A 20,902-nucleotide genomic window follows, 5' to 3' on the forward strand; every position below is an offset into this window, starting at 1 on the left:
ATTAATTGCTTGTGTCCAGATTTTGGAAAGGAAAAGGAAGTAATAAATTTTGCTTGAACTCACCACACGTTTTAATTGCACAGAACTCCCAGGGGGTGTTAGGGTCAAGAGTGTAGCACCACGGTCGCAGCTTGCCATCAGGATTGCGGCAGTAATTATCATCAAAGCCCTTGTCAGGATATCTGCAAACCACAGCAAGAAACGTGTCAAGCAAGTCTTCCTGGCAATACTACCCAGGCGCACACAAGGTATGCAAAGGACAGTCTTCAGCAACGGCAAATGAGAACCAGTTCCTATTAAACCTGTGGTCCGATCCTGAGATATGGATTCAGACACACTTTAATGCTATTAGAAAGTTGCTGACATAAAATCTCCTTGCAAGCTTGCAGCAGAATCAGGCCTGCACAGAGGGGATCCCCTGCTGTGTTAATGCACAGGCCACCGGATGGGGTAACTCTGCTAATTGCTAGACTCTTGCTCTCGTGTCTGTCAAGTGATGGCCAGACTCTAAAGCCACTCATTTTTTTCAAACAGCCCAATTAAGTGTGCATTATATAAACACTGCCAGGCAGCTGGACTCATTAAGAAAACAGGTTCTTTAGTGCAACAGCCCTGGGTTCAAACTGGAAGCTGTTTTGAATAGCTTTGTTACTAATGATAGCTCCATTTTCATAATAGAACTCATTCTAGGTCGTGCCCTCATTTCCAGCATTGGGGGGGTGAAAAGAAAAAAGGAAAAAAAAAAAAAAAAAAAAGCGCCTTCAGTCTCCCTTTATCTCATCAAAGTTTGAAACTGTTGTGCCATTTAATTGTTTCCACATTCCTACTGCCAATACTGGGCAGTTCAAGATAAGGATGCTCTTTTTGTCTAAATGAGCCATACGAACAACTGAAAACTTGAAGAGTAGAAGATAAATGCATTTTATAGTTCTCCTGATGAATACAAATTGTACTGGTTTTTCATTTTTATCAAATCTGTTTGAGAAAGAAACAAACAAAAAGATTTACCCTTGAGGAAAACAAAGATTACATAAGAGAACAAAGTTAGCTACCTAGGAACCCAATCTCATTTACAACTGCAAGCAGATGTGCTTCTCATAAACAGGAAAATATGATTTAAAAGCATGTGTTTTTGCTAGGACGCTTTTTCTATCACACATTCATCCTGAAGTCTATTGTACATTTGGAATTTGATCTCCCATTGCTTGAGAAAAATCAAGCTCCTTCACTGTATATGGGGAAATTGGAATAGTAATAAAGTAGAATTCAAAAGAAACCCAAGGAGAAGCCTCACAAAAATGAGAATTCAAGGGCAGCTGAGAGTGAGATCTAGCAGCACTAGCAACAGCACTCTCTTATGATTTCTTCTATGACCTTGCATTCTGCTAGGTGTGAGGGAAATTGTGAAGGATCATACTGTCTGCAAAAATTGAAGGATCATACTGTCTGCAAAAATTCCCTAAGCAAACACTTTATAGAATAACAATGTGGCAGAAAACAAGGTGGCTTTGGACAGAAACTGGCAGTGATGGGCTTTGAAGACAGCAACACACCTGTGCCACATCATGTAGCATTGGAGAATCCATAGCACTATCCACCAACCAAGGAGAGCCAACAAATGGTTGAATCTGTGCAGTTGTCTCTCTCATATCATGGGCTATAAAAATAATTCAGTTTCTAGAAGGTAAATACCTAGCATGCTACTGAATGATACATCCTCATCATTTTATGTAAGTATGAATACTACTGAATTGTATTAGTTACTAGCTGAAATGTAAGCATATGTTTGAGGATCAAGCTTTGGCCTTCATTGAGTGAAGTAGTATCCATGAACTCTGTCTTTACCAGCTGTTACATCCATGAGTCCATTAAGAGATTCAGCATGAATAATAAATTAGTGAAAGGCTGGCATGGCTCAAGGTTCAAAACTGATATAAATGTTCTAAGTTCAGGCAGGGTAGATATAGAAATAGAAGTCCCTTTGAAACCTTCCCATTATATGCAAACAGAACCGTAGGGCCAACAATTTTAAAGCCAAACGTATTAGGGATAGGATGAAACTTCAAACTGCTCTCAACATTGAGTCTGTGGAGGACTCTCTCCATTTGCTCTGAATATACCTCTCTGTCAATATATCAGGCCCAAATCTTGTCTCTGAAGCCAGCAAAAAATCCTCAGTTACCAAGTCCTTTCATAACTCTACACATTTCTTTCGTTCTGTTATTTTTTCTCTCCTTGAAACTGCAACATCTGTACTCCGCTGCAGGAGCTGAAATGAATCACAAAGGTATACATATGGTGTCAAAATCAAGAGTTTTTGTGCCTTTTTTTTTTCTTCTGCTTCTAGGGAAAAAAAAAGAAGAGACAAAGAGATAAATTTATTCTCTTTAAGGAGATAGACACTGATCTCTTGCTCTCTTAGTCCAAATAAGCTTTAAAGCTGTCTAAACTGAAATTCAGTGTCTGAAATTAATATGTCACAAACACTTTTTTTTTTCCCCTCCTTTTTGTTCTAAAATATATTGAGGACTGCAAATCTGATTTTACCTTTAATATATATATATTTCTGATATAAAAATTCGAGTATTTTAATTATTCAGGTATTAAAGCACTGCATTACATTTCATCCTTGTTTCTTTCTTTTTTTTTTCCTCTCCAAGCAATAAAAGCCTGTATCCACAATGTACTTGGTTTTGAGTAGAAAATATGAGTGGAATAGGGTAGAACTGCTGTTCCCTATGCCTTCCATAACTCTACAAGCCTTTCTCAGTGGTCTTCTTCCCACACCTAGGCAAAATCTTGACTATGAAGAAGACAGTATGGAAGCAGAGCTTCAGAATACAACTCTGCATCCAGTAATAACTAAAAACCCATCAGAGCTGTTGTTTTGGGAAGGTTCCACCATTAGCTCTAGTCGCATCCAAGTAAACAGCAATTCTCGGTTTTCTTCAGTAATTGTCCTCTCTGAAAGGAAGAAATCTGGAATGTTCCCTGAGAGGGGAAAAGGGAGATGTATTCACCCTGGCCTGAAATTATTCACAGAATCACAAAATACATACAGCTGAAGTTGGAAAGGACCTCTGGGGGTCATGTAGTTCAACACCACGCTGTCCAACAGCAGGTAGATTGTGGAGCTCTTGAAAAGATTAGTGGTTTTACCTCTTCCTCCAGCACAACAATTAATGAACCCATTAATGCAAATAAGGTTAAATCTGCCCAGCTGTGCTAATCCTTCCTAGTTTCCAAGTATTTCACATCACAACTTGATAATATAGAGAACCCATATTTATAAGCCTCCCTGGAGATTGCTGTGCTTTAATGGATCATATGTTCCAGACCTCTTCTCTTATTTACAACTCAAACATTTTTACTTTAAAAAGAAAGAAAGAGAAAAAAAAAGAGCTAATGTAATTAAAGCACAATTGCCCTACCTTTGCTGACCTTTTGATGAAGTTAATTAAGATCAGTGTATTAGAAACATCCTCAAAAACAGTTACATTTCCAAAAGCATGCACAGATCAATTTAATCTGTATGGGTTGCTTTTGACTGTTTAATAAAACAGGTTTTTTTTCTAAGCCTGAGAATTCTCAAGAATAAATTTTGCATTAATTTTTAAGATGATCGAGACTGCGGCTAGTCCTGAAAGTCATTTTTCGAACAAACCAAAATTAAAAGAAAAAAAGATTTTTCCTATTGACAGTAAAATGATTGCTAATTGCGCTCAAAAGCTCTCTAAATGTTTAATTGCTAAGGAACAAAATTCTTTTTGTGAGTCATTCTAGACCGCACATCAACTCCATGACAAAGCTCAGAAACAGATTGTCTTCAGCCTCAGTCTGCTGTTAGGAAATATTTATTGTTGCAGAACTATGGGAGAGCTGGCTATTCTTCATTGAGCAGAGGAAGAGGAAAAACATATCACAAAAAACATTTTCCTCCAAGAGGAAAAACATCACATAAACTCCTAAATTACAGATCCTTAATATTTTGCTTAATAATCAAGCTTTCTAAAATCTACAAATACTGTACTTCTGAGCATAAAAACCATGATTTTAGTGGAGCAATTCAAAAATTATGAACTTACTTTCAGGGAAAGTACATAACCATTCTGTAATTAATGATTTTTGCTGTCCTTCTCTGAGGAAGCTTAAGTTTATTCCATCATTTTCACAAATGGAGCTAATCCAAAACACAGAACTTACTTAAACTAAAATGAATCCTTAGTCTGGCTTAGGAAAGACAAAAGCCCCTCCTGTGTGGCCTAAACCCACACACACAAGCCTTCCAGAAGGCTGTGTTATAGATGACCCTACACAGTTGGGTGAATTTTTCCCTCCAGGGCAAATTCTAACTTGCAATTGCAATTTGCTATTTCTGACTCATTTTCTGAGATTATACACCTATATCCAAAAAATAATAACAATTAAAAAGTAGACTAAGCCCTAAATCCGTGTCTATGTATAATGCTAAACTTAATTATCATTTTTTTCCAGGCTGTAAAAAGAAGAAAAAAAAAAAAGGCAAAGATATTTTTGACATTTTGGGCAAGCAGACTACATGTTTAAACACGATTGCAACAGAAGACCAGCTACAGCTTTAAAGCTATTCCCTCTTTTAGAAATGAACATACTCTGACTTGTTAATGTTGCAAGTTTAATCTCACTGAATAACATATCCAGAAACACTCAGGTGCTAGGGAGGAAATTTTGATCAAGTAATGCAGCACATAGACTTCACAGTAGAGCACAGCTAATGTGATGTATTCACAGCTGTACTGTCCCCAGGACTGTCCCACATTCTAGCCTACACGCACGAGGGGCTTCTCAGACAACCAAAACTGGTAAACTCTATTAATTTAGATTGAGATAACGCTCATTGAGCCCAACTGGTTCCATCATATGTGTAATTTTCACATGATCTGGCTTTGTTTGGGAGTGAGGAGGGGTTACCTCTCTGGACGAAATTTGTGCTTGTGTGGCCTCTGGAGATCCCAGCGCTGACACTCCTTGCCTGACTCAGTGTGGTCCATTGGTCCTCTGTAACTTTCTCCATTGCAGGTCATGCATTCAACTGGCGGAGGCAGGGAGAAGTATTAGTCATTTATATGACTGGTGACTCCCAGCCCAAAAGAAACTTATGTTGTAAATTGAATCCAACCTAGGGAGTTATTAAAAAACGAACAAATAAACAAAAATGGTATCTTTAAAATCAGGGTTCCTTGGGTTGGGAACTGACCAAATGACGTTTGGAATACAACTACATCTCTTTCTTAGACCTAAGTCAGATCCTTAAATCTGGTAGCCCTGTATGGGACATTTATAGTTTGAAGGCAGCTAGATGCAAACTGCATTTTATCCTAGCTATGGTAGTTTGCTTGAGTTCTGGTGCTAATCTCTGATGGGCTGCCCTGCTGAGCAGAGAGCATTGCTGTTAACTGATGCTGTTATAGAGACACATATTTGAGGATTTCTGTTTGTTTGTTTGTTTTTTAGGTGCTACTTTCTAGTTAAAGACTATTCATAATTCTAAACCACATGGATCTGTATAACAGCAGGAAAAGTGTAAGTCCACAATAATGGTCACATCACAAATTTAGGGAAGGGCACTCTGCCTCTAATTTCCCAGCAGTACATATGATGCTGTTCGTTTTCGAAACTAATTCTTTTTGGCAGCTTAAAATGATGATAAATTTTCAGCCTTGATTTTAGAAAGTGGGGGCTGGGGGAAGGTGGCCAGAAGCTACTGAATTGATTAGAAATTGCTGTTGTGTAAAATGTGCTACATAATTTAGGATGAGAGATCTTAAAATATGAAATGATTTCACTATAATTAACGGTAGGCAAATTTCTGAAGTGCCATTCCCCAATTAAGCTAATTGCAATTAAATATCACTTAGAAAATTTCAAGTTATGCTATTACTAAACTCTGTCTTCAGTCAAAACATCCACTATGAAAGTCTTGATCCTGCAGTGAACTCCAGGTTTTATCCCATTTGGACCTCAGTTAAATTGATCTTTAAATACTATCTCTTAATAGATTTCACAGCTCCCTCTAATTTTTTTCATTTTCTCCTTTCTTCCATTCCTTTTTCTTTTCCCACCACTGCACAGCTAGAAAATTAAGGACCTCCAATCCTGAGAATTAAATGAGTTCATTGACTGGAAATGAATTGGTGATTAGCAAGATATAAAAGCATGATTTTGAGGATAACCGAAAATAAACTTTCCTCATTTAAAGTATCCATTTGAAAGACAAAGCACATGTTTAGTATGGGCACTTGGCCTCTACTTCAGTATAGATATTTTCATGATAATGATAAAAAGCTGATTTTACTATGGCACAACAGTAGAAGATCTCATGCAGTAGCAACACGGGAGTGATTAGCGAATTCCCTGCAAAGTAGGCAGTGAAGGAATGGCTCTCATATGTGTGATCAGAACAATGTCATTACTCCAGTCTCTCAGACTTGAAAGTTGATGGGCCTGAATGTGTTTTTCCGGATTTCCAAATCTATTAGAATATATAAAAAGATCTTCTCTAACAACTTTGCTTTTCCTGAAAAATGTGTCATTCTTGTGGAGAAATCACCCACCCTTTGCTTCAGAGCGCATAGGTGAGTGTCACTGCCACTAAGAACACTTTCCTGTCCCTGCTATTTGTACTCGGGTCCGGGACGCGAGCCGTGTGCGTTACCTGCCGAGCAGAGGGGGATGTCGCAGACCTCATGGCGCGTCTCGGGGCTGGTAGTGAAGCACCAGGGCCCTCCCTCTTCCCCTCGGGGATTTCGGCAGTAGTTTTCCCGCAGGTCTTTACCCCGATAGCTCGAAGGCAAAAAGCTAGTTTTAAAATGACAATCATTACAGTATAAGAGCATGCAAGCTTCAGTGTTAATCACAGTATTTTCACAAACAGAAGCAATCCCATTTCTGCTCACTTCTCCCTCCACCCTGCCCACCCAAAAGCACGCACCTAAATATCTGTTCGGACACAAATACACATCTCCAGTCAGGATTGCTCAACCGATGGGCAAAGTCTGGGACAATCTGTCTGGCCTGTAGCTTGCGCTAGCAAATTTTGCTCCGTCCCTTGGGCACCAAGAACCAGTGATGGCCTGCGGAGCACTCTCTTTTTCCTTAGGGTTTGGATAGAAATGTTTGCTCATACGATGCTTTCACTATCATTTTCACTATGATATTTTGCTGTCTATGCCTAGATCATCATATATGAACACTCCAGGGTCAAGGTTTTGAAGCTAACTCCATTCTATCCATTCTAAGGAGCCTGATCCCAGAGCTCATTCACTTTTTACCCCTGCTTCAAGAGCCACAGTCAGTCTGCATATTACAGACATGCCCAGTGTCACATTACCAGAGATCTCATTGCAGTGGCGCTTAAACTAAGTCTCTACAGAGAAAAAACATACTAAATTCAGCATATGTTCAGTTCTATCAAAAATCTTTTGAGAGATAGGCTAACTGAAAAGTGGGAGGAAACACATAGGAATCATGCAAAACTTGCAATATAGCTTAATAAATTAATTTCATTTAAAACATCCTTTTTTTCCATTTTTGAATGAAAATAAAACATACACGTTTTCTCCTGAAAATGTCCATTCATTTATTTTAGATTTCCTTTTTTTTTTTTTAATCTTCAAAGGAATTCAACACATCTATATTCTGGTGAAGAAAAAGACATAAAATTTCACCCAACTTCCTTCAGAAGAATGTATACATTTTTAGCTCAGGAAACTGAACTAAGCATTTGGAACAGTCTTTATACACAAGCACTGATATAATTTATATCCAAAATCACAAGGGACATGTATGGTTCCTGCTCCCCTTGGCAAGCTCTATGTTATGAATGAATGCAAAAGAAAAGAAAATTCCTACATGTGACATTCTGATCATGTTTGATTTCATTTAATGAAATCTTTGAATGAACTGAAGTGGAAAATACCTCTGTTAATCACATTCTGGTTCTAGTTAAGGCAATGTGGAAGCAGTACTTAAAAGTGATTTTTCTTATTTTTGGTCCTTTAAGAGAATAACTTTTCTGCCATTACTATTGCCCATGACATTTTTGCTTCTGTTATTTCACGTCTGTAGTCTTAAAATACAAATCTCTCAAAATATTTTAGCTACAGGCAGCTGGGCAAACTTTTCTGATGGGGCATTATACCTTGTGTATGTGGTAATGCGCTACGCCATTGAATGTTAGAAAATTGTTCTTTCCTTCTGGAAAATCTTTTTGCTCAGAAATGATGATTGGCAGAAAACATAGGAAAAAGTGATCTCCAATGACCTTAGATATGTTGTCAGAACATAAAAAAAGTAAGAAGCGTTCCTTAATAGAATGAGAGACCCAAGATAGGTCAGATATATAAATGTCTTCAACAGCTACTGAAGCCACATTTTTGAGAGAGGAAAAGATGAGACACATAAAAGACCCACCCAGAAATGGGGAAAAAAAAAAGCGCAACACTAGTGCACTGGTTTAGTTGAACTATACTAGCTAAAGAAAGAAGAAGAAAGACAGAAATTCATGCCAGTAAGAGTAATGGCGAAAGCAGATTCAACCACAGCAAAACTCAAAAAAAAGTTTACTGGGTACTATTCTGCTCCTTGAACCTCTTTCTTTGACTCTTTCTATACTGGCTTTAGCCACTTAGATAATAAAGTCTGAAACTATCTAGGACAGTGACTGAAAAATGGAGTTCCAAGTTCATTTGGGAGTCTCCTGGTTCTACTGAAATACAAACTCTTTTAAAACATACAATTTTCTAAATACAAAGAGAAATGTTAAGTCTGAAGTTATGTCTAATTTTGCTGGGAAGTTTGTGAAAAAATCAGTAAAATACATTTATTCCTAGAATATGAAAAAAAGGATTTATTTTCCAAGTGGCATTTTGTGATAATCAGATGTTGAGAATAACTGACTGAAAAATCTAAGCCTTTCATTCTAATAAGTTCCAAACTCACCACTACTGTTTGCTTCTTCCCTTTTCCCTCATGTCTCTGATGATGAAATCATATTTTCTGATGTTGAAAAACAAAATTAGCATGCAGCCACCTCATTTATCCAGTGACCTTTTAAAAATCAAGCTTATTGCACAAGGCAGGAGAAGTCATTCTCATAAAATTCATCATGGAAGAGTGGCTGTCCAAATTTATTAGATAAAGCTGTGTATGCTATACTTAAAAAAATGCAACATAGTGACACATATATTTCTTCTCATATACATCTTTCTCTTAATATATAAAAGCACATGTATATCTATCATATAAAATCAAATATGCATTCCTGGTTAGACAGTAATCCCTGAGAATTCTTTCACTTATAAAAGGTGAAGAGTGTATAACTCTCCAAGGTGCAGAGACTCAGGAGGCCCCTGCAGTGTGAGCTGATCACATTTAGCATGTGTTCACAATTAAGCATGAGTCTGTTCACGTACTGAAAATGAAACCCACCCCTGTGTATAGTCTGAGCCATCAAGTCCACATTTTGGGCTGCCTGGGGCTCAGCTCTGTACCACATTGTACAAAGAGAGAACCCAAGTCTCCTTTGCCCTTTTAATGTCGTTCCAAGCTCTCATCTTGCCCTCTGGCTCGACTGAATCTGGACAGGCCTGAGCAGGGTATAGACCAGTTCCTCACTAGTAATCTCCAGCTTGGCCCTTTCTACCCAAGTGTTGAGGCTGTGAGTTGAGTAAAAGTCAGCAGCAAGGATGGGAGGCTTGCGGGTGAGAGGGCTCACAAGACTCCTCTGGACTCTGTCTGCAGTGCAGATACAGTCTCAGTTCCTCTCTATATCAGGCCTTGAATTTAAAAGTCCCTCAGCTGCTCAATCTCCCTTGAGTTACTGCTTGCATGATCTGAAGGGAAGGATTTCATTCATCTGCTAATCCTTTCTCTGTACTTGCCACCTATTCAAAGGGCTTTATAAAGTTTGAAATCTGCCGTGAATGCATGCAAATGAATACATATATAGTAACAAAAATCATATATGAATCAAATAGGTGGACTAATATCCTTCCTATATTGGATTTTTTAAAAAGACATATTTCTGAGGAGTCAAATAGAAAATTGTGATAGCCTTTCATACCTAAAGTTAAAATAGCACAGCTGTTTAGCTACTGCCAGGAGCCAAGAGATCAAAAGGATATAAACAGGGGAAAAAAAAAGAAAAAAAAGTGGAGAAAAAAAAAGGCAGAAAGGAACGGATCCAGGTATACATCCATGCTAGCATTAAGACCTCTTTGGAGAAAGTCTGTAAGGTATCTCCTGAAGGTAAGAATTTTTTAGGACATGGAGAATGGCACCACTTGGGGAAATGCAAAAATGTACCTAAGAGACATTGTTGTTTAAGCTCAATTTTCTCATAAACTCTTTGTCTGCTAATAAGTCAAAGTGTGGTCTGTGAGAGCCACCACAGTACCAGGTAGAGCTGTCTCCGCTCCTGAACACCTACCTGTGCTCATGGGGGATCATGGAATTCCAGGCCTGACACTGGATCCCGCTTCTCGTAACAGATATTGTGCCTTTGTAGTTTGCACCTTTTCCGATGATACAGTTCCTAACATAGTCTGTGGAAAGAAAAGCGGCAAAAAATAGGAGTTTGGCTAAATATTGCCTCATTTTGTCTAGCTCATCAACAGTCTTTAAATAATAGAAAAAAAACTTCTGATAGTATTTACAGATACCATGATTCAAAATATTGTTAAATTTTCCATGTGGATTCTTGTTTCTTAAGAACAAAACAGGTTAACTTAACTTGAAAAGCTACTGAAAGCACTAAGACTGGAAATCCAGAATAAAAACAGTATTAAGTCAATACCAGCAATTCATATGACTGAGCAAACTGAAGTAGCAATTTAGACTAGTACGAGTCATGGGAGACAAGTTAGAAAAATGACTCAAGCTGAATATATAGACCAACATTGTCCTCATATGACAGCTAAGATAAAAGATATTTGTAAATAGAACTGTAAGACGCAGCCTTTAGAGAGTATTAAACATCCTACACCCAGGATGCATCTACCCTATAAAAGTCATTGACTGACCTCAGCTATTTTTCCTTCCATTGCTGGAAAAAACAAAATCAGTAAATAAATCAGTTACCCTTCTTTTCATAGAGATCAAACGCATGGTCTTGCTTCTTTCTCACACCATTTGTCAAGCTGGTGAAGGATAACCAATGGCATCGTTTTGTAACTCTGTCATAAGCAAAGGCCCTGCAAAGAAAATCTGGATGAGAAAAAAAAATCTCTGTGTGGTTTATAATAATGACACATGGCTTGCCAAGGAGCATGCAATGACATCAGATTTATTTTTACTGGGAAAGTCAGAGAAACAGCCCAAATTAGTATTTAAACCCACAACTGTGCTGACAAGAACAAAGAAACAAAGAAATTAAATTGATGTGGCCATTACATTAAATGCCAGCTTAGTTGTTCACACTAATATAAGAGTTCCCTTGTCATGAAATATCTCTATTTTAAAAGTGAGATAAATGTGACTGAGACAGTATTTTCTCCCAGTTCAGCTGTTTCCTAGGGAAAAAAAAAGTAAAAAATGAAAGGATCTTCTTTGCCGTGCTTCTTTACTTTCCTGTGAAATAGTTAATTATCTCACTGATAGCTAGAGGAAAAAGCACAAGGAATCTGTGCCTTGCCTAGAACAACACAGCTATTTGAAAGCAAGACTATTTTTATTTTACAAATAGTCTAAACTGTGATAGTGTACCTACAGCTTGTCCTTGCCGTGCTTTTGTTTTCTTTTCTCTCTCATTTTTAACTGCTTTCAAGGATGGAGTACAATGTGTGCTGGATTCAGTGTATTTTCTTTGTGGGGGGATAGAGTGGGAGAAAGATAAACAAAAAATTGGAAAAGTAAAATATTTTATTTCAGCATTTTAGGTGAAATGTATAGACTTCTTTGTCCCAGTAATATTTTGAAAGGAATATCCTTAAATACACGTAAAATATTTAAAGGATTTTAAAAACACAGAAGTAAAGGAAATACATTTATTCACACCAAATGTTTTGCTGGATTGCAAAGTCCAGAATACTAGGGTTGGAGGGGTGGGGAGGGCAGGCAGATATTCCTTAAGAATAAAAAAGCAAAATAATAAACAACTTAGAGTTCATTTTCCCCTAATTTTTTCAGGAGAATTAAGCAACACACTATCCACATGACACTATCACCTTTACCCCACCATGAAGTCTGTTCTTCTCAGCCATCCATCATCCCAAATGTTCTCAGCTGCTTCATTCTAGCCTATGAAGGCATTTTTAAAATTGCTTAATAATATCCAAAGGACACACAGGTTTCCTATGCTAAATCCATATTTTGGCACTTACACATTACTAGCTAAACAATCCTGCATCTCCAACATAAAGCTCTTTGGTTTCCATTTAATCTCCCTCTAACAAGTTTTCTGTTGAAGATCTTGCTGGCTTCAATTAGGAGGATTACAAGATCCAATCCAACCTCCCCACTTGTCTCTCTCTTTCAAATATCCTCTTCATTATCTTTTCCATCACCAAACAGATTTTTCATCCAACTGCTCTCTCTAGTCTGTTGACTCCAAATGTTTCCAACCTGCTAACCTTCATCCTTCTGCCTTTGTTCAGCCTTCTGTTCTCTGCTGGCTACTTCTCAAAATGTGAATGTATCCAAGTCTCTCCAACTCCATCTTCATAAAAATATCCTTGACCTTTCCTGCCTTTCCAATTACATTCTCCTTTCCCTTCCTCCTCCTAAAGTGGGAATGCAGAATACACTGTTTACAAACATTTCTTTTAGCTTTTGCCTTTCAGTTGGCTCTTGGTTTCCTTCCAGTTTGGCTTCAACCACTTCTCCACATAAAAGTTTCTAACAGACTTTTCTTGGACCTGAATCCAGAGGGTTTTTACACATCCAAAGTCAACATATTTAAGCAAATTCTTGGACTATTTTCTACTGATACTGCCGATCACAACATTTTTTGTTATTGCTATTTGTACTGAGATAGTCGGTAGAGTTTCAGATCTGATACTGGAATCGCATGGTGTATACTGGAATTCCATTCTGCACAAATATAAAATAAAAGGCATTCCAGAAAGCAAGAGAACAACAGAGAATAAGGAGGCAAGCAGAACTTCGTAGGTACAGAACTGACATGTCTGCAGCAGCCATCTGGATAGCCAGCAAAACAGTAGTGTCCTTTTTCATGGATTTTATTCTCCTCCATAAGGAAATTCATCCTGCGCAACATGCTCTAGATGTCCCTGCTTGAGCATTGGGGTTGGACTAGAAGAGCTCTAGAGGTCTCTTCCAACCTCAACCATTCTGTGATTCTGTGAAAATGTAGGGAAAAATTCTAAGGATGACTGAGGGGAAAACATTGGGAATTATGGACTGTGCTTATAAAAAGGAATAGGAATAGCTTGGCAGTGAGTTAATAAACAGATCAGGAGGTAGTCATGAAGTCAAAAAGATACAGTAAATTAATCTAAGGGAGATTTTGATGGGGAGATTTTAGGAATAGTGTTATGAGAGAGAAACTAGTCTAGATAAGAATCTTGTAATACACATTTGAGATGAACAAGATGTGTGCGAAGTGATAATAAGGGAGAAGACGAAAAGCCAGCTCTGAAAAATGGCCCATCTTAAAAACAGCAAGGATTAATGATTACAAAATATAAACCATATAATCTACATTCATCATTTATATTCAAGCATGAGAGAAAAAGAAGATAAATATATCAAAAGTTGTCTTATTCCTTTCTTTTTTTTTTTTTTTCCCAGAAGGTAAGGGGAGACTAATTCTATGTAGGCCTATAGTTCCTGAGATGTGCCGCTTTGCTACCTTCTGTCAGGGAAAGAGACCTGGCAAGGCTCAACCACTTCCTGCTTGGGTGACTTGCAGGGCACAGACCTGATATACCCACATCAAACAGTAAATTAATTGGATTTAATCTATATTGGCAAAAAGTTTCATCCTGTAGAACCGGTATGAAGTTAAAGAATGGATATCCTAACAGTAAATGGGAAACATTACAGAACATGTCAAATATATGTTTACAGTAGCATCAAAGAACTATATACATTGCAAGAGGATTCATTTGAGGCCAAATGGGAAACCATGAGAATGCTCCCTGATGCAGAAGATCTCTCCTGTTCTGCTGCATAGTGGCAGCTCAGGCAAGAACAAATCCCCTGCACCTCTCCTGCTAGCCTTTCCCTTTAAAAAAAGTGTAGGGGGAAACGGGAAATTCAGAGTATTAGAAGTCAGCCTTGAAATTCTATTCTGTCTCCAACGCAAAATAGTTAAAAGATTCTCCCAATAGTTGTAAGATTCTCCTAAACTCTCTTCTCAGATTCCTTTGTGGCTCCTCTATATTCTTTTATTGATTGGTTATGGCAGAAAGAGCTTGCCCCTTAATGAACAGTTATTGTCTCAATGCAAAAATGAAATGAGAAAATAAATAATAATAATAATAATACAAAAGATTTTCTGTGTTTTCTTTCAGGTTATAACGTATAATATATTAGCCTAAACTAAACAAGAAGGGAAAAGGAGTGTTGCATAAGACAGGGCAATCAGTATGATGCAGCCAAGTCAGAAGGCATCCAGAGGGAGCATGTAAGTGGGGAAGTGAATATAAGGTATGACTGTAGAGGGTCCTCTTTCACCCCTTCCAGGAAACCTGCAGGCTCGATTACTTCTCTGAAATGCCTGCACACCAATGCACGCAGCACAGGGAATAAACAGAGGAACTGGAGCTCTGTGTGCAGTTCCAGCATCATGATCTCTTTGGAATCACAGAGACATGGTGGGATAACACATGACTGGAGTGCTGCCATGGAAGGCTATGCGCTCTTTAGGAAGGACAGGCTGGGAAGGCGAGATGGTGGAGTTGCTCTTTATGTGAGAGAGCAACTGGAATGCATGGAGCTCAACCTGGGGGTGGATGATGAGCGAGTTGAGAGCTTGTGGGTAAGGGTTAAAGGGCAGGCTAATGTGGGAGATATTGCGGTAGGTGTTTGCTACAGGCCACCTGATCAGGACAAGGAAGTTGACGAGGCCTTCTACAGACAGCTGGAAGTAGCCTCATAGTCACAGGCCGTGGTCATTATGGGGAACTTCGACCACCCTGATATCAGGCAAAAGCAGTCCTGGAGGTTCCTGCAGAGCATTGATGGTAACTTTTTAACACAGGTTGTGGAGGAGCCAAAAAGGAGAGGTGGGCTACTGGACCTTTTACTAACAAACAGAGAGGAACTTGTAGGAGATGTGAAGGTGGGGGGTAGCCTCGGCTGCAGTGACCATGAGTTGGTGGAGTTCAGGATTCAGCAAGGAGGAAGCAGGGCCTTGCAACCATGGATTTCAGGATGGCCAAATTTGGACTCTTCAGACACCTACTTGGAAGAATCCTATGGGCTAGGGCTCTAGAAAGAAGGTGAGCCCAAGAGAGCAGGTCAATATTCAAGCAGCACTTCCCCCAAACTATAAATCAATGCATCCCTATGAGTCAGGTGGGGTGGGGGGTGGGGTAGGAGACCTGCGTGGATAACCAAAGAGCTCCTGGCAAAACACAAACCTAAGAAGGCAGAATACAGAATGTGGAAAAAAAGGACAGGCCCCTTGGGAGGAATATAGGAATGTTCTCAGAGAATGCAGGGATGCAACAAGGAAGGCTAAGGCATATTTGGAATTAAATCTGACAAGGGATGTTAAAGATAACCAGAAGAGCTTCTTCAAATATATTAGTAGCAAAAGGAAGATTAGGGAAAATGTGGGTCCGCTGGTGAATGGGGTGGGTGCCCTGGTTATGAAAGACACAGAAAAAGCTGAGTTACTGAATGCTGCCTTTGCTTCAGTATTTACCAAGGCAGCCCTTTGGAATGCCAGGCCCTAGAGACAACAGAAGAAGCATGGAGAGAGGAAGACTTGCCCTGCGTAGAGGAAGATTGGGTTAGAGAACACTTAGGTAAACTCGATACCCACAGGTTCATGGGCCCTGATGGGATGCACCCCAGAGTGCTGCGGGAGCTGGCAGATGCTATTGCTAAGCCACTCTCTATCATCTTCAAAAGATCCTGGAGAATGGGGGAGGTGCCTGAGGACTGGAAGAAAGCCAATGTCACGCCAATCTTCAAAAATGGCAAGAAGGAGGATCCAGGCAACTATAGGCTGTTCAGCCTCACCTCCATCCCTGAAAAAGTGATGGACAGCTTATCCTGGCTGTTGTCTCTAAGCATGTGGAGGACAAGAAGGTGCTCAAGAGTAGTCAGCATGGATTCACCAAGGGGAAATCTTGTTTGACTAACCTGATAGCCTTCTATAATGGAATGACCAGCTGGATAGGTGAGAGGGGAGCAGTAGATCTCATTTTATCTCAATTTCGGCAAGGCTTTTGATGCTGTCCCTCACATCATCCTCTTGGGCAAGCTCCGGAATTGTGGGTTAGATGAGTGGATGGTGAGGTAGATTGAGAAGTGACTGGATGGCAGAGCTCAGAGGGTGGTGATCAGCGGTGCAGAGTCTAGTTGGAGACCTGTAGTTAGCAGTGTCCCCCAGGAGTCAGTCCTTGGTCCAGTCCTGTTCAATTTATTCATCAATGTCCTGGTTGAAGGCACAGAGCGCTCCCTCAGCAAGTTTGCTGATGACACGAAACTGGGAGGAGGAGCTGATACTCCAGAGGGCTGCTCTGCCATCCAGAGGGACCTGGACAGACTGGACAACTGGGCGGTGAAAAACCTCATGGAATTCAACAAGGCCAAGTGCAAGGTCCTGCACCTGGGGAGGAATAATACCAGACACCAGTACAGGCTGGGGACCGACCTTCTGGAGAGCAGTTCTGCAGAGAGGGACCTGGGCGTCATGGTGGGTGACAAGTTGACCATGAGGCAGCAGTGTGCCCTCGTGGCCAAGAAGGCCAATGGGATCCTGGGGTGCATTAAGAAGAGCGTCTCCAGCAGGTCGATGGAGGTGATCCTGCCCCTCTACTCAGCCCTGGTGAGGCCACATCTGGAGTATTGTGTCCAGTTCTGGGCCCCCCAGTACGAGAGGGATGTGGAGCTGCTGGAAAGAGCCCAGCACAGGGCTACAAGGATGATCAGGGGCCTGGAACATCTGCCCTATGAGGAGAGGCTGAGGGAGCTGGGCCTGTTCAGCCTGGAGAAGAGAAGGCTGAGATATACACCTGATCAGTGTATATTAATACCTCCAGGGAGGGAATGAGGAGGATGGGGCTGGCTTCTTTTCAGTGTTGACCAATGATAGGGCAAGAGGAAAAGGCCACAAACTGAAGCACCAAAAGTTCTACAGGAACTTAAGGAAAATTTTGTTAACAATAAGAGTGACAGAGCACTGGAACAGGTTGCCCAGAGAGGTTGTGGAATCTCCTTCTCTGGAGATATTCAAGACCCACTTGGATGCAATCCCATGCCACATGCTCTAGGTGACCCTGTGTGAGCAGGGGGGTTGGACTAGATGATCTCTAAAGGTCCCTTCCAACCTTAACGATTCTATGATTCTATGATACTTTTTGTGTTCTGAACATATAATATACCAGCCAGAGCATTTACAACTAGAAGGGGCTTGAAACAATTTTCTTAAGCACATGTTGGAATTTAGAACTGCTGTATGCTTGGCATCATTCACAATTTTTCTTTTCATCTTGTGAAACCTTATTTAATAATACTCCTCACTACTGACCATCAGAGCTCATGGATCTTTTTCTGTGTTGGGAACAACCTGATCCCCTTGGCAATGATTTTAGGGAAAATTCTGCCAATAAGATGAGGAGTCAACCCCTACTCACTTGCCATGTGAAAAATATTAGTGCCTGGAAAATATTTCTAACAGTTGTAAGTAAACTCCACTTATTATTTACACATGTAAATATGTAGTCAGGGTACAAAATGATACAAACCAGATAATGCAATTAAAGGCTTAAAGAAGGAGGATTTGGAGGATCTTTGCTTAGGAAGAGTTTTGTTATCATATTAGATCTAGCTTCCTTTTGCAATGAGTGGCAAAATTTGTATGTATTTCAAGATCAGGCTCACATTTGGCACAGTACTCGCCAGTGCAGAAGTAAACCATTCTCTCAAAGATCCTCCTGCATTCATGTCCTTTCATTTTTTGCTAATGGTACAGACTAAGAGAGGCCAGAGGGATAATTCAAGTCTAGCACATAGGAAAAATAATAGCCGTTTGTTCCAAAAAAACACTAGAGAATATGTACTAGGCAGACAAACAATCAGCTGCATGATGTGTTTGTAAGAGACGGCAGATGCTGAAGAACTGCTATCGTATATTTGCAATGATTCTGTAGCCCAAAAGGTTTGATTCTATTGTATCACATTCACAGGACTTGGCAGTGAAGCTCAGCCGTGCTTGTATCTGTATTCCATGTGTGAAATTCCCACCAATTTCAGTGGGAGTAATGTGCAAAGCATGAAGACAGAATATGGCCTGAAGTGGTGCTGAAATATTGCAGCTGTGATGTGTAACAATAACCATTTATAAGAGATATAAAAATCTCAGAAATGTTCAGTGCATGTTACAACGCACAAGTCATCCACATCTTCAAACGAATACATTTTTTTCAGATATATTACAGAAAAGATTACAGACTGGATAAGTTGAGAAGACAGAACAGTTCATATTAAGGCTTCAGTAAGGACTGACACTGTTCAGACAGGTAGAACACGATCACAGAAATCCAAAACGGACAAACTTTAGAGTGTCTTCAATATAAATCATTTATGTCAATTATATATGCCTGACATTTAGTTAGAGAGTATTGTATTTGTCTTATGATTAAAACATAAAATAGTAGTGATACATAACTTACTTGCAAGTGAATGAAAGGCCTTTGTTCCTATTGCATCTCTTGGCACATTGCTCCGTGGTATTTAACAGCTTGGTTTTTACTTCCAGTGATTTGTTTACTTTAATGAGCATCATCTCTCCTGTTTTCTTGAAATCATGAAGAGGATTTCTCCTTTTTGCTTTCCCCTCTGAGAAAAAGGTCAACAAGAAAAAGAAAGCAAATACTGTAAAGAAGAATACAGACAAAATGGCATTCGTGGTAAGTGAGGGTTTGCTAAGGGGTTATGGGAACATTGGTCCCTAAAATTCGCAGAGAAATTCGCAGCAGGCATAAGCAGAAATATGGGAAGAATTGATTTCTGGGGATGGTACTGGTTACTGATTAATGGGATGGTGATCCCCGTTCTCAAAACCCTGACTCTCTTGAAATACAGCCAAACTCATACCAAACAGAGAATTTAGTAATACCAGAAACGTGTAAGAGGCAAATTTTTCTTTTTCTTTAAGACCCCCCAATATATGTGTGTTATTCATCAAGTCAAATCTGAGATCTTAGAAATCTTCATGTGGGAAAAAGAATAAAGTAAAAAAGATGGGCAAAAGTCTTCTTTAGAAAGGCAACATAGACTTACAAAGAAAAGGGTGTTTTGCAACTGAAGTAGGTGCCATTTCTGTTCTCAGATTGATATAATTAGGCTAAGAAGTGCTGGATGGAAAACGCACCAGGCAACAGTTTTAGAGAAAAGGGTCTATATGTTATAAGGAATCACTGTCAGAACGTGATAAACTTCTCTTAGCAGAGCAAACTCTTAATCACAACTTGTGAACGGAACTGGAGCCTGGAAGACGCACAGAATAATCCCTTGTCTCCACCATGATCCAGGGAAGACACAACATAAGTGTTGTATCCAACCTAGGTGTGATTGAAGTGAAGTCATTAAACCAAAAAAAAAGAAGATGAGGAGGGACAGAGACCCTAATATGGCAGTAAGAGTGTGCACTGTTGCAGAGATTTCTACGGAAAGGAAAGCATGGATCTGATTTCCCTGTCTGTCAAAAAGGCGAGTATAAACTACAGCAGGGAAGGTTGGCTAGAGATGGTTGGCTAATGTGCAGGAAGGAAACGTCTTTCATTTTTGCAAGAAAACACTATACTTGTTCTGCAAGAAAACACCACACTTTTTCTACAAGCAAAATCTTTTTTTTCTCGATGGGAAAACCAATAGAAAACAATGCATTCATACGAAAAATGTATTTTCAACAAATCAGGATGTTAAAATGGACAAAAATTTAGCGTTTCGTATTGATTAAATGCAAAATTTGAGGGGCTAATATGTTCAGTGCTGGGTGTCCTGTGAGACAGTCCAGACATCTCCGCAGTCCGCAGAAGCACACGAGTACCTCTGGAGGGGGATTCTCCCTGTTTAATGACAGACGAGTAACGAGGAGAAAAAAAATGGTCTTTGGAGATGTTTCTATTATTTCACTCAGGGATCATACATTTAAGTAGATAAAGTTAAGTGAATGAATTCCTCTCTAATTTACAAATTAGGAAATAGTCACTGTTATCTATAGCTTCTTTTCATGTAGCAGTTTCCACATCTGTCCTTTCATTTTTCTCCACAGCCTCTACAGCAATGACAGAACATCAATTTATTGAATTCTGCCAGAGTTCTGCAATTATACGAATGCTCAACCTCGCGCTCCATTATCCTGAATAAATAATTCCTTGTGCAAGTGCAAAGTGCACTTAGGTGAATTTTTGTTTGGCATGCTCTGTGCAGATGTTCAGAATAACTCCATGAATTGCAAGGCAGCACTAGAGGAGCTTCCCACAGCTGTGAACGACTTCCTGACACTTGCACATACTGCAAAGCCAAAGAGGGCCTGAGGGTGTTTTCCCTGCAGAACCTCCGGCTGTACCATTACATGAGCTCAGTTTTTCACTGGATTGTTAAATCACACCTCTCAGTGGTGAGTTATCCATAGAACACCAAAATATACATGGAAGGCATTTATATTAGGTTTCATCAAGCTTCAGCTATTATAAAAATCACAGGAATAAGTATCTGCTAC

At 39.6% G+C, this 20,902-nt stretch overlaps 1 protein-coding gene across 1 annotated transcript in view; it reads right to left on the minus strand.

Moving 5' to 3' along the window:
• Positions 1–20,902, minus strand: part of HGF (hepatocyte growth factor) — a 55,145-nt gene that overhangs the window by 24,714 nt on the left and 9,529 nt on the right. Inside the window, exons 2-7 of the mRNA XM_088523519.1 lie at positions 18,849–19,014; positions 11,119–11,231; positions 10,469–10,583; positions 6,695–6,837; positions 4,951–5,071; positions 64–182 (exon numbers count right to left, since the gene is read on the minus strand). Of these exons, the coding sequence (XP_088379645.1) occupies positions 64–182; positions 4,951–5,071; positions 6,695–6,837; positions 10,469–10,583; positions 11,119–11,231; positions 18,849–19,014 (777 nt within the window). The remainder of the gene's footprint in view (positions 1–63; positions 183–4,950; positions 5,072–6,694; positions 6,838–10,468; positions 10,584–11,118; positions 11,232–18,848; positions 19,015–20,902) is intronic.

The sequence above is a fragment of the Tinamus guttatus genome, unplaced genomic scaffold (assembly GCF_059628265.1).
Source record: "Tinamus guttatus ecotype Peru unplaced genomic scaffold, ASM5962826v1 Tinamus_guttatus_pri_ptg000193l, whole genome shotgun sequence".
Lineage (NCBI taxonomy): Eukaryota > Metazoa > Chordata > Aves > Tinamiformes > Tinamidae > Tinamus > Tinamus guttatus.